The sequence below is a fragment of the Erythranthe guttata genome, chromosome 13 (assembly GCF_056151865.1).
Source record: "Erythranthe guttata isolate IM_541 chromosome 13, IM_541, whole genome shotgun sequence".
NCBI classification, from domain to species: Eukaryota; Viridiplantae; Streptophyta; class Magnoliopsida; order Lamiales; family Phrymaceae; genus Erythranthe; species Erythranthe guttata.
Window position 1 is genome coordinate 16,049,348 of NC_142545.1, and position 14,377 is coordinate 16,063,724.

The following is a 14,377-nucleotide window of genomic DNA, read 5'->3' on the forward strand; positions in this document are numbered from 1 at the left end:
CACGGATAAGCTTATTAAACAGACTTTTAAATTGGTGAATTTTGTTAACGAGTTGATCCTTTGACTCGGACCAACTACCATGAAATTAATTTTATTTTATTTTTTTATTTATGTCGGAACGAAAATAATAGTATGAAATTATAGATTTAAGTCATGGGATGAACATACAAAGAAAATGGCTGCACAATTAAACTAAAAAATATTTATTTTTTTACGACCGTGGATCAATATGGGTTGGTCGTTCTTATTTTATATATAATATTGATTAGTATGATCCGTTGAATATTTTGGAGCAGAATAAATCCAATAAACAATGATTACCATGACATTAATCATCTGTTTTTTTTATTAATTTATTATTATTATTTTTTATATGGAAATTAAACCTTATCTTCTTATTTACAATTACAGGCCAATGTCAAAGCTATGACAATTTGTATGTCAATTATTCTGACCTCAAAGATTAGGTACAACAAAACCAAGCAAGAATTCGACGGTTTTTTAATCCAATATTAATATGTAAACTCCGATCCATATTAATGAACATTTAAATATTTATTGATGCTAATTATTAATTAATTAATTACTCTATGAAAATGTGAACAAACTATGAACATAGATAGATAGCATTTGACAATATTATTAATTCTATTCACACCTGCATTTAATTCTTGGTTCTTTTATATATTCAACTCGGGACATTTTACAATAGTGGAAGTGTGGTCAAACAACTTTAGGTCCTTTCTTTGCACCCTCAATATTGATAGAATTAATAACGTTTTATTGAATTAATTACCATTATATTATCTATAACAATACAATGCATAATTGTCATATTTACTACATAAAAGGTTATATTTGTTATTTTACATACAATTATACAGTTAATTATGTTGCGACCAACAATAAATCATAGGATCCAATCATAAATGAAGTCTTATTAAAGTTAATTGGCCTATCAAATGAAGCCTTATTATATTTTCCATCGAACTTAATTTGAATCGCAAACGAAGAGGCCTCGTTTAATTAGTTGTTAAAATTGAACCAACCAACATAAATTTAACCACAACTCTTGTAAGAACTAAATATCTCCGATGAATATATAATTTCGTAATAAATTAAGATAAAGAGTTCTCTTTTATCTCAAAATTGTAGATGGACCCAAAGACTATTGAACAATTGGAATATACTTTAAATTACAATCATCTGATTAATTACAGCTAGCCTTACCATCCAATTAGTATGCTTAACTTGTATTTATCTTTTTGTAGGTTCCTATGTTTGAATAGCCTTTTTGTGTAATAATTCGTGTTTGCCTTTTTGTATCTAAAAGTAGTTCTTCAAAATTAACACTCCGGTCAGCAAAAACATTCTAGGATAATTACGAAAATTCCCTAAACTTAGGTTAAATTATGAAAAATGTCCCTATCTATCTTAGGATCATTTTACACGAAATTTTTATTCTTCTTAAATAATATCTCTACAACTTTTTATTGTTATCGATTCCCCTCTAAGCGTAATTTTTGTTTTCAAAGAGTAGCATAAAGAAATGTCATGTCTGCAAGGGTAAAATCGGTATTTTTTCGGGAATAATTCCTTGACTTGAAAAGATTCCGTGAAAAATCACTTCATAAGGGGATCGATGTAAGACGAAGAGAAACATCATAGATAATCTGGTAATTATGGATGGGTAGGGGTATTTTTCATAATTTACCTAAGTTCAGGGAGTTTTTCGTAATTTACCCAACATTATGTCTTAGAAAAATAAAACTCTATATTGAAATTTCTCAAAAATTCTCACGAAGAAAGTAAAAGTAAAAAAAGTGTATTTTGTTTTTCAGGCATTCAAAAATGCCGGAGTAGACATTAATCATTGTCAAGGGAGGACAAATAGATACATCCATAATTAATTAATATATAATTATAAAAACATATAATATTAATACTGACACATGCTAATGTCATATATATATATATATATATATATATATATATATATATATATATATATAAAATCCAATTTCTTCTCATATTTCTATCAAAAACTTTGATGCGTCTGACTTTCAATCAAGAAACTTGCATCCCCACCAGCGGCGGCAAATGGCCTACGTTAGCCACCAATACAAACAACAACACTCCGCCTGAAAATGTTTAACGCCGCCGATCACCGCCGCCGTACAGTTTGGTGTTTCTTCATTGCATTATTCACCTTCTTCCCTACTCCGAGCCTCGCCGCATCGTCGTCAATTGATCTTATAACTCCAACCCAATTCCTCACCGGAGACCAAACGTTACTCTCCACCGGAAGTGAGTTCGAGCTCGGCTTCTTCCCTTCCGGCAAACCAGACAGCTGGTACATCGGAATCTGGTACAAGAACACCGAAGAGAAAACCATTGTCTGGGTTGCTAACAGGGATTCGCCTCTCAGAAATTCATCCGGAATCTTGAAAGTCAGCGTTGACCACGGCGACCTGGTTCTGCTCGACGAAGCCGGAAAATCCGTATGGTCAACGAACATCTCCGTCAGCACCGCCGCCGGCAGCACTGTCGCGGAATTACAAGACAACGGAAACCTCGTTCTCCGACAGGAAAACGACAAAAACACAGAGAACTATCTCTGGCAAAGCTTCGACCACCCCACTGACACTCTACTCCCCGGAATGAAGCTCGGCTGGGACGCCAAAACGGGACTGAATCGTTACATAACGTCGTGGAAAAGCGCCGACGACCCGTCCACCGGAGACTACAGTTTCAAGCTCAACATCAATGGGTTCCCGGAAATATTTCTGACGGACAAACGGGTGGTGGATTATCGGAGCGGGCCGTGGAACGGGCTGAGATTCAGCGGCGTGCCGGAGATGAAACCGAGCCCGCTCATCTCCTTCTCATTCGTGATGAACCCCGACGAAGTCGCGTATTCATTCAACGTGAACAACAAATCGGTTTATTCGAGGCTGCTCGTCAAACATTCCGGCGCGCTGCAGCGGTTCATCTGGATTCCGACGAGCAAGATATGGAATTTATTCTGGTACGCGCCGAAAGATCAGTGCGACGACTACAGAGAATGTGGGGCCTACGGCCTCTGCGATACGAACTCTTCGCCGGTTTGCAAGTGCATGAAGGGGTTCGAGCCGAGGAACCCGCAGGCGTGGTATTTGCGAGACGGGTCGGGCGGGTGTATCCGGGTCGGGAAATTGGACTGCGGGTCGGATGGGTTTTTGACGTTGAGGAACGTGAAGTTGCCGGAGAGTGGGACGGCGTTTGTTGACAAGCGGATGGATTTGGACGGGTGTCGGGAACTGTGCCGGAGAAACTGCTCGTGTATGGGTTACTCCAACGCGAACATCACCGGCGGCGGGAGCGGCTGCGTGGTTTGGGCGGCGGATCTTTACGACATGAGGCAGTACGCAGCGGCGGAAGGCGGACAGGATTTCTATCTTCGGGTTCCCGCTGCTGATTTAGGTATGTATGTGTAATTTCTCATTAATTAACTTTTTAACTTTTTGGATAATTTACAGTCAGTTATGGAACTGAAATTAATTATAGATTAAATATTTATAATTTTTTTTTTTTGAGAAGTTTAATAAAATTATAATATTTATAATCTATAGATTAAATTAAATATTTATAATTGAAAGACTTTAACGAACGTAATAATCAGCAGGACAGGTGGGTGCATAGTTGTTGGTGATATTATTATTAGAATTCTTTGGTTTTTTTTGGCTCGATTTATTTGTCAGAAAGAGATTTCTTAGATCGTGATAAGCAGAACCAATATTTTAATATAAATCGAATAATAATTAAGTCAACTGGAGAAAATATTATTATAAAAATATGGATAAAATTCATTTTAAGCCCCATAGTATATAGAAAATATCAAATAACCCATGCCGTTAATCTTTTTTCTGCTCCGTTGGTCAAACCCTTTCTAGTTAAGAAGAGAGGGTAATATACTAAAATCTAAATTACCAAAATAAACTAGTGCAGCATTTTTCAGAAAATTGATATTTCTTACATCTTAAATACATGTTAATGTATTTAATATTTTAACTATTTTAATTATATTGCTAAATATATATCTGATAATAATTCATAAGAAAACAAGCATGATAATTAACTTAGATTTGTAGAGGACAATAGTCTTGAAAGCCAATGGGAATTCTTTGAGACGAAGTGGGCCCCAACACCTAATCGCCGTTCTTGTTTGACTTATTTGGGCTTTAATGGGCCCCACCCGGCCCTATTCGTTCTAGTTTCAATCACAGGCCCTACTAACTCCATAGGAAATTTTAATTAGTGGATCGAAAATGACATTAAATAGATAATAATAATTCCAATTATATTTCACAAAATATCTGACCAATCCAAAAATTTGGATAATCAAATTGGACAAATAATTTTACATATAATTTACTTTTCTATTTTTTTGTTGATCCTTTTTATAAAAAAAATAATTGTTTTTCAGAGCCAGGAGGAGCTGCTGTAGGATCTGGAAATAATTCAAACAAGAACAAGAAAAAATTAATCATGGTTGCCGGAATTGTCTCTGGCACGGTGGTTTTGTTCATCGGATTAGCCGTTTTCTTCGGACGGAAGAGGGAGAAACCGGAAACTACACAAGTAAACATTACAGAGCACAGAGGTAAGCAAAATAACAATGTGTCTTGCATTGTTACATATATAGTCACAATGTGTAATAACAATAATAATAATAATAATTCATTTGATATATGATTATTAATTAATATACTTTCTTGCTATCAAAAAACATAGGTCCTAGGGAAAGAAGTCCAGACTCACTAGTACATGCAACAACTATCGCAAGCAAAAGAGACCACTACTCAACCGAAAATGAAGGAGACGAGCTCGATTTACCCTTACTCGACATCGCAACTTTATTAATCGCCACCGAAGATTTTTCCGATGCTAATAAGATAGGCCAAGGTGGTTTCGGCAGTGTTTACAAGGTAAGTCAAATATCACAAAAACATCTCATTAATTATAAAATTCTTGATCATTAATTTTATTAATTTTTAATTTTTATTGAATTAATCAGGGTGTGCTAGCAGAAGGGCACGAAGTAGCGGTGAAGCGGCTGTCGAAAACTTCAGGGCAGGGAATAGACGAATTCAAGAACGAAGTGAAGTTAATCGCGAGGCTACAACATAGAAACCTCGTACGTTTACTCGGGTGCTGCATCGATATGGAGGAGAAGATGCTGGTTTACGAGTACATGGAAAACAAAAGCCTCGATTCGTTTTTGTTCAGTAAGTTTACTACCTATTTTTGCAACATTATTAATTGCAATGTAGCTGCAGACAGTTTGGTTTCTAATATTAATAGAGTCCACTGTTTTATTTTTGTCCAGAAAAGGATAGAAGTTCGATGCTCGACTGGCGAACGAGATTCAGCATTATATGCGGAATCGCAAGAGGGCTTCTTTATCTCCACCAGGACTCGAGATTCAGAATCATTCACAGGGATCTCAAGGCCAGCAATATTCTCCTCGATAAAGAAATGAACCCTAAAATATCGGATTTCGGCATGGCAAGAATATTCGGTGGGGACCAGACGGAAGCAAACACCAAAAGAGTAGTTGGCACTTAGTAAGCAATGCATCATCAAAATTCATTTTCTAACTAACTAACTAACTAACTAACTAATTTTATTTATTTAATTCTCAATTAATTTATTGATACATTGTGTTAACTATGCAGTGGTTACATGTCACCTGAATATGCAATGGATGGGCTATTCTCGATAAAATCCGACGTTTTCAGTTTCGGAGTACTCGTTTTGGAGATTGTGAGCGGGATGAAAAACAGGGGATTCTATCAAACCAATAACCAGCTTAATCTTCTTGCATATGTAAGTATGATCATTAATCAATATATCAAGTTATAAAATTAAATAAAAATAACCTGGAATTAATTTTCGACAGGCCTGGAAACTGTACAGAGAAGGAGAAGGGCTGAAAATAGTGGACAAAGCGGCGGGCGAAGCATATTCGGCAAGTGAAGTAATGAGATGCATACAAGTGGGGCTGTTGTGCGTGCAAGAACACACGGAAGACAGACCAAACATGTCAACCGTTGTCTTAATGCTGAGCAGCGATTTCGTGTCGATGCCGCAGCCTAAGCATCCAGGTTATTGCCTGGGAAGGCGGCCCCACGACAACGATTTGTCGCCACCGAAACAGGACGAATCGTGCACAATCAACCAAGTTACTGTTACTATGATGGATGGTCGGTAGTAATATTGTAAGAATTGACCTTTGAAGGCCAACAATCTTGTTTGTAACTTCATTTTTTATTTCTTTTTTGACATGGTTGGTTGGACAGTTTAACCACAAGATTTGTGTTAGGTATTCTTTTCAAATGGTTCGTTATACAAGTTGGAATAGTTTTAGGAATCAAATGTAACATCCGCTCGGTTAATTTTACATTTTCACTACTCTCTAAAATGCCGAGTGATATTATTAGTGATATAACTTTGTGTAACTCTCATGTAACTTCTCGGTGGCTATCACTTATATAAACAGTCCGTCCTTATCCAATCTACACAATTATCTCTCTATTGATTGTCTCTCTTGTTATTGATTTCTATGTTCTATTCTCTTTATTTATATTTCATTTCATGTACTACTATTCCATAAGATTAGATTAAATAGGCTATTTGACGTCACGTTATTAGCACGAAAGACGATCTTCGTGGGGCGAGGATACTCCAAGAATTTGTAATTTCGGCTTCGTTTGTGAAATGATGATCTTCAATATCACCAAATCAAAAGGTTAGATTAAATATGTTGTTTTACAACAAAAGAGTTAGAATTAATTTAATTATGGATTGAGGCGGATAATTAAAATATGGGTAAATAGCACTTAACTCCTTTGTGGTTTGGACATTTTGCACATGACCACCTTATGGTATGAATTTAGGCACATAACTCCTTTGTGGTTTTGACGTTTTGCACATGACCCCGTATGGTATGAAATTAGGCACATAACCCCCTTGTGGTTTTGAAATTTTACACATGATCCCCTTATGATATGAAATAATTAGCACATAACCCCCTTGAATAGAAAACTAGAAAATACGAAATTACCCATATCAAGTGAAAAGTTCTTGTTTTAATTTAAAAATAATTATTCTATAAAATGAAAAGCTTAATGTACTTTTTTGTAAAATGAGAAATATAATATATTATTGTGTTTTTTTCTATTTTACCGCACATATATTTTTTTTTAAACTTTAATTTTCATTTCAACTTTAGAGAAATGTTTTTTTTAGATTTTTCCAAAAGAATAAAAAAGATAAAGACTTTGTTTCTTAAAAAAATTAAGGTTCGATAACAGCTATAATATAATATATTATATAGAAAATAGTAATATAATAATCATAATTAATGATAATGTTAAATATTTTAAATTGATTTTTAAAATCGAATAAATTGTCAATCGTATAATAACTAGTATTTTATACCTTTAGTGTTGTAAAATTAAAAAAAAACACAATAATATATTATATTTCTCATTTTACAAAAAAAATACATTAAACTTTTCATTTTATAGAATAATTATTTTTAAATTAAAACAAGAATTTATCACTTGATAGAGGTAATTTAGTCTTTTCCAGTTTTCTATTCAAAGGGGTTATGTGCTAATTTCGTACCATAAGGGGGTTATGTGCAAAATTTCAAAGTCACAAGGGGTTTATGTGCCTAATTTCATACCATAAGGGGGTCATGTGCAAAATGTCAAAATCACAAGGGGGTTATGTGCCTAAATTCATACCATAAGGGGGTCATGTGCAAAATGTCCAAACCACAAGGGGGTTAAGTGCTATTTACCCTTAAAATAAAACAAACCTAATATTGGGCCTTGACACATTTGGGCCTTTTATCGAATAAGTCCTATAGCATTTGATTTGGTCCAATGATTTTGAGCTTAGGCTTAGCCCATATGTACTTGGAGGGGAGAAAATTGAAAGTTGAAACACACTTAAAAATTAAAATAATAATGAGATTTTTTTCACCTTATTTACAACAACATATTAATAACTAATAAAAACAGAAATAATAATTTGACGAAATAATTAAATGTAGCTACCTCGCTTGGTCATAGATATAGTCGAAATTTTCTTTTTGCTTACATTAAATCATAGTAATTAAATTTTATTTTTGCTTATATTTTCATATTAATTAATTACTCCTGTGGAGTATTGTTTCTTAAAAAAAATTGTATACGAAAAAAACTTGTAATTTATTAACTTCACAATATAAATGTGTTAAATAACATATTTAATTAATATAATTATATTGAATAAAGATGGTGGTTTTTCGTTTGGTGTAGTATGCACACGTCATCATTGACGGTTAGGGTTTGCATTCTGTTTCCCCAGAGAACCGTTATGTAGTGGAATTGCGACAGAAAGCGGCTTTCATCGGATAATATCTTAATAAATGACCTGTCAGGAAAAGGGACAGAACAGAATTAATTGCACTTTCTGTTTGAAACAAAAAGCACGCTGATTATTGTACGAATCGATGACTCATACATTTAATTTCAATGATTTTCTTACCAACGACAACTTTCCATGGAAAAGCCTCACTATTAATAAAATTAAAAATACCACTTACTAAAGAAAAAAAATAGATAATCATAATATTAATATATTACATTCTTGTATTACTGAAATAATTTGGAATATATTTTATATAATCCTACAACGATATTTTATATTACAAAAAAAATAAAAAGTGCGAAATTCAGGCACAAATTATTTGACGCCGGGAATGCAAGCTATCGAAAGTGACTTTGCTTGCTTAAAACCCGCTTAGTGTTATCGTAAATTGTTGATATAAATAGGGTTTCTAATAAGTATTTTATCTCTAAATCATCAATACTTCAATATTTCGCGACAAGAACTACACAAACGGTTTTTTTTTCCGAAAAAATGCGACGTGCCTAAAACGAACCATGTCGTAAATTTAGCATGGCGGCCATTTTATGTAGTAACCCAAGTTTTCAGTCACTGGCCACCATGAAAATTTATAAAGCCAATTAATGAATTAAAGCTTTTGACTATGTAATAATACAACTGCTTCCTACCTTTTACATTGTCAAGGATTACAAAAAGTTAAATGCATTTCCATAAATCTAATCGGCATGTAATTAGGGTACATAATTAATTTTCTTCTAATTCTTACATTTTTTTAGAGAGAGAGAGAGAGAGAGAGAGAGAGAATTGTTGAGCCATAATAAGTGCAGATTAGAAATCTATTCTGCATTGGCCGGACTCCACAATTCATACCAGCTGGCCAATCAGCAAAAAGTATCCATAACCCATATACACACACGACCTCTAAATTTATACAAAAAAATTTGCTTCCTTCTTCAAAAAGCTTGCTTCTGTTTTCTGCACTCTTCAATGGCGGCTGGTCTTTCTTGGTCAACGGAAATCTGTTTCCTGTACATTTCATTATCAGTCTCCTTCTTCATCACTAGCACCAACGCTAATCAAAACACATTAGGCCCTAATCAACTCCTAATGAACGGAGAAACTTTAATCTCCGCCAACCAGAGATTCCAGCTGGGTTTCTTCAGCCCTTCTCCGACGACAGACCCCAATCTCTACTTGGCCATATGGTACAACGGAATCCAACCGTTAACGGCCGTTTGGGTCGCTAACAGAGCCAAACCCCTGCGGGGAGACGCCGTTAGACTCCACATGAACTCACGTGGAGATCTCTTCATCGGCGACGATCAAGGAAACACCATCTGCCTCTCCAGATCATCAAACGCGCCGCCTGCAGCTTCTGTATCCAGTCCTTCACTCGTCCTCCTGGATTCAGGCAATCTCGTAATTGTTTCAGGCAGCAACAAAACCACCTACGTTTGGCAGAGCTTCGATTCTCCTTCCGACACAATGCTGCCGGGAATGAAACTCGGGTGGGACCTGAAATCCAAAACGGACCGGGTTCTTACATCGTGGCTTACATCAAACAATCCCTTTTCCGGTGACTTCATTTTCCGAGTTGAGTCGCACGAGTCGCCTCAGTTGATTCTGCTGAAAAACGGCGTGACCGAGTCGAGATGGGGTCCGTGGAATGGGCAGAGATTCAGCGGTGCGAGTAATTTAAACGACAACCCAGTGTTCAAAATTGTCTACCATTACAGCCCAGAAGAGGTTTACTTCACATTCGAAATGTCGGATCTTTCGATTTTACTGAGGCTGGTGGTGAGTTCGGTGGGATCCGTACAGTTCTTGAAATGGAAGAGCACTTCTAGGGTTTGGGTTCCGATGGTGACCCTGAATAAGGACACCTGCGACAGATACGGGCCTTGCGGGCCCTACGGAATCTGCTACCCCGACGGTCCAGGCTGTCATTGTCTGAAGGGGTTTAGAGCAAATTCGCCGCAAGATTGGAATCGGTTGGATTGTACGGATGGATGCAGGAGAAGGAATGCCTTGAATTGCAGTGATGGCAGTGGTGATGGTTTTGTGAAGTACAGTGGGATTAAATTGCCGGACAATTTCACGGTTCGGCCCGGATTGAGCCCGAAGAAATGCGAGGGGTCTTGTTTGAAGGATTGCAGTTGCATGGCCTACGCTAACATCGATATGTATGCGAATGGCAGCGTTTGCCTCGTGTGGTTGGATGAATTGGTCGATATTAGGGACTCTTATAAAGATGGGGACGAGCTTTATATTCGTATGGCACGTGTCGAATTAGGTACAATCTCGATCTTCTTCATTAAATTATTGAACGAGCTTCGCTATAATGATTGCATATTATTTGTCGTGACGTTATTTAATCAGTATAAAATACTTAATTTGAAACGGATGTAGTAGGATTGAATTAGGAGCATTATTTGTTGTGAGTGATCACTCGATCGTGTAACGGTATGAACTAATCATATAGTAAGTATCAATAGTTTGCGCTATCTAGGATGCAAGTACGCATCGCTCATGCAACTCATGCATGTTTATGACGTACACGACTCGTGGCATACGATTTATATTCTTTCTTTTTTCTTCTTTTTTCGTATCTTGTCTACGACTCGTGACATACGATTATAATTATTCTCTCTCTTTTCAATTGCATGTGCTTTTTCAGACACTTTTTCACATAGTAAGAAGAAGACGATTATCATTATAATTTCCAGCCTCCTTTCGGCAGTAGTGTTTGGAGCAGCATTATGGTGCGGCACAAGCAGATATAGATCCTATTCGAAGAAGAAAAAGGAGCAAGGTACTTGAAATAATTAAAAAACAATGAATCAACTCTAGTATATATCATAATTTTATTTAATTTCTTGATTGAAAAAGCTTGAGCTAATTTTAAAGTATACTCGGAACTTATAAGATTGAGGAATTTGTTGCAGGTAAGAATGACGAAATGTTCGATGATGTTCAGTTATACAACATGAAGACCGTTTCTGCTGCTACGAATAATTTTTCGCCAGCGAATAAGATTGGCGAAGGAGGGTTTGGTCCTGTTTATCAGGTAATAATTTCATCACCTTAATTAAAGAATATATATATATATATATATATATATATATATATATATATATATATATATTTCTTTGTCTATATCTATATCTTATAATGTATACATATGGTCACTCCAGGGTGAACTAAAAACCGGAGAAAAAATAGCTGTGAAGAGGCTGTCGGAACATTCGAATCAAGGGCTCGCGGAATTTAAGAATGAAGTGCACATGATTGTACAGCTTCAACACCGTAATCTCGTTAAGCTTTTGGGTTGCTGTATTCATCGAGACGAAAGAATGCTCATCTACGAGTACATGCCTAATAAGAGCCTCGACCAATTCCTTTTCGGTAACTAACTAATTAATTCATCATATATAATTAACCTTGTTAATTTCCATGGCTCACACATATTATATATATGTATAATTATTTGCAGATCCAGCTAAAAAGAGGCTCCTGCAAATGGAAATGCGAATAACCATTCTTAAAGGGATAGCTAGGGCATTAGAATATCTCCATTTCGGTTCGAGATTGAGAGTGATTCATCGCGACCTAAAGGCGAGTAATATTCTGCTGGACGATGCAATGGTTCCGAGAATATCCGATTTCGGTCTGGCAAGAAACTCCGAAAACGAACATGCGGAAGTTACGAGAAGAGTCATCGGCACACAGTGAGTGGAAAAACAATATTAGTAGTAATTGAAGAACCTTGTAATTCATTTTAATTGCTACAAATTGAATAATTGTAATATTGTTGCAGTGGTTATATGTCGCCGGAGTATGTGATGGACGGCTATTACTCGACGAAATCCGATATCTTCAGTTTCGGTGTTCTTGCATTGGAAATGATAAGCGGACAAAAGAATTGGGGCTTTCATCACCCCGACCACGATTTTAATCTTATAGGCCATGTAAGTAAACCCTAAATTGTACATCGATTTTCACTTCTTAAATGCTAAATATCGTTCCAATTTTGATGTTACTGTTCCGACTTCAAATGTGATTTGAACCCTTTTTTCAGTCTGAATTTGGCAAAACTCTAAACATCAAATTTGTAGTTTTTTAAGTGAACTTTCTAAACCAACTTAGAATCAGTAGAGTGGATGTCGGGTGAAAAAGTTGTGCATGAATGGGTTACTGTTTAAAGCTTAAAAAACACAAAATATCGAAATTGTAGTGAGCATTCGTTCATTCATGCATATCCGTCACACCCGATATCCAATCTACAATATGATTCAAGTTGGATTAAAAAATCAGCGCAAATGACTACAAAATCGGTGTTTCAAATTTTGCCAAATACATATATTTCAAAAATGGTCAAAATCGTATTTAAAGTTGAAACAATACCAATAAAATTAAAACGACGAAAACAGTTAGCAATCGTCATTTCACTTTGAAATTTTCGACACTAAACCCTAGTATTAATTTCAGCTATATATAATAAAATAACAAAAAATACTATATATATATTCAGGCTTGGAAGCTATGGAAGGATGGAAGGGATTTGGAGTTGATAGAACCAGTTCTAGAACAAGCATACGAGGAGACAGAAGTTTCTAGATGCATCCAAGTTGGGCTTCTCTGCGTGCAACAAATCACCGACGAAAGACCAGTGATGTCACAGGTGGTTTCAATGTTAGAGAATGACAAGATAAAAATACCCGAGCCTAAAGAACCTGGATTTTTCACACCAAGATCTAGACGGCCGCCTCCAGGAATTGGTTCGGCTATGGCCTGGACAAGTTACTCCGTTAATGGGTTGACGCTTACGGATTTAACGGCCAGGACTTAGCATGCAAAAAACGGAACGATGTCAAACGATACTGATACATAATAATTAAAGGATGATACTATATTATACAACAATTTAAACTGTGACCCGGAAAAATTGAAACGCTGATACTTACAAAAAGATGCTGATGATCGATTAATAATTATCTGGTCGACGACAATTTTTTTTAATACTGAACACTCTGTGAAGAGCAACGTAACGGGCATAAAATTGTTTTGGCAATCGACGAATATTGTTAAAGAATATATTCTGCAAATTATGTTCGATATATGTTTTTGTTTCTGGGAAAATATAGGTATGCGTTTTGACAGATCACTCCGGCCGTAAGCAGGTCTAATGCAACGGAAATTTGCAGATCACACCCAACTCAACTAACAAAATTGTTGGCTGGCGAAGAGCAAGAAGACGTCGGAGAAGTAATAAAACGGATAGTTCATCTGATGTGCAACTGCTACACATCACCAAGCATAGTATCATTCAACACACAAAAACACACTCCACGTACAAAATAAATAAATAAAATACATAAAAACGAACATACATCAAAAATCTTTGCAAAACAAATATTAAAACTAGAACTCACTAAAATTTATGTTTAAAATTATAATTTTATAAATATGATTTTATTATAAGAATAAAAATTCGAGTTTTCATATTTTGTTCTATAAAGTTAAAAAAAAAAGTTATATGCCATTTCACTTTCTAAAACAGAAAATATTAATCCAAAATTATAAAGAGTTAAAAATATAATATAATTTTACAATTTATATTATAAAAGTTTATAACAATAAATATTATGAGAAAAAAGTCAAAAACAGAGAAAATGAACTGTTCAAGAGAATATAAAGGGCAAATTACGGCCAACCTTGAGGTATGACCAAATTACGAAAAACCCCCTCTTATTTGGGTAATTACTGCCGCCCCTCCTCTTAAATATTTTTACATAAAATTTATGTAATTCGGTTATTTACCGAACCAAATTGTATATTTAGTTTAGTAAACTGTATGAAATGTTGGCGTACCGAAATTTCGGTTCGATTTTTATCGATTTAACATTCCTAAATTTATCTATGGAGGGGTCTTTTC

At 35.4% G+C, this 14,377-nt stretch overlaps 3 protein-coding genes across 3 annotated transcripts; all 3 read left to right on the forward strand.

The window, feature by feature from the left end:
• The first annotated feature begins 1,947 nt into the window (after positions 1–1,947).
• On the forward strand, positions 1,948–6,417 carry RK3 (receptor kinase 3). The gene is made up of 7 exons (XM_088812280.1): positions 1,948–3,462; positions 4,466–4,642; positions 4,774–4,967; positions 5,057–5,267; positions 5,369–5,606; positions 5,718–5,868; positions 5,942–6,417. Exons 1-7 carry the CDS (start codon positions 2,148–2,150, stop codon positions 6,251–6,253), a joined length of 2,598 nt encoding a protein of 865 aa, XP_088668406.1. The 5' UTR covers positions 1,948–2,147; the 3' UTR covers positions 6,254–6,417.
• A 3,012-nt stretch (positions 6,418–9,429) lies between these two features.
• LOC148766032 (G-type lectin S-receptor-like serine/threonine-protein kinase At4g27290) lies at positions 9,430–10,851 on the forward strand. Its single transcript, XM_088812476.1, has one exon. It carries the CDS (start codon positions 9,430–9,432, stop codon positions 10,849–10,851), a length of 1,422 nt encoding a protein of 473 aa, XP_088668602.1.
• A 524-nt stretch (positions 10,852–11,375) lies between these two features.
• On the forward strand, positions 11,376–13,291 carry LOC105968357 (G-type lectin S-receptor-like serine/threonine-protein kinase SD1-1). Its single transcript, XM_088812284.1, has 5 exons — positions 11,376–11,509; positions 11,637–11,847; positions 11,936–12,170; positions 12,260–12,410; positions 12,974–13,291. Exons 1-5 carry the CDS (start codon positions 11,402–11,404, stop codon positions 13,289–13,291), a joined length of 1,023 nt encoding a protein of 340 aa, XP_088668410.1. The 5' UTR covers positions 11,376–11,401.
• Positions 13,292–14,377: the final 1,086 nt, after the last annotated feature.

Bases quoted from the DNA above. Each gene is read 5' to 3' on its own strand.
- RK3 (XM_088812280.1), top strand. From the start codon at position 2,148: ATGTTTAACGCCGCCGATCACCGCCGCCGTACAGTTTGGTGTTTCTTC. The intron at 5,607-5,717 runs GTAAGCAATGCA...TTAACTATGCAG, and splicing joins AAAAGAGTAGTTGGCACTTA to TGGTTACATGTCACCTGAAT. The intron at 5,869-5,941 runs GTAAGTATGATC...AATTTTCGACAG, and splicing joins AGCTTAATCTTCTTGCATAT to GCCTGGAAACTGTACAGAGA.
- LOC105968357 (XM_088812284.1), top strand. From the start codon at position 11,402: ATGTTCGATGATGTTCAGTTATACAACATGAAGACCGTTTCTGCTGCT. The intron at 11,848-11,935 runs GTAACTAACTAA...AATTATTTGCAG, and splicing joins CCTCGACCAATTCCTTTTCG to ATCCAGCTAAAAAGAGGCTC. The intron at 12,411-12,973 runs GTAAGTAAACCC...ATATATATTCAG, and splicing joins ATTTTAATCTTATAGGCCAT to GCTTGGAAGCTATGGAAGGA.
- LOC148766032 (XM_088812476.1), top strand. From the start codon at position 9,430: ATGGCGGCTGGTCTTTCTTGGTCAACGGAAATCTGTTTCCTGTACATT.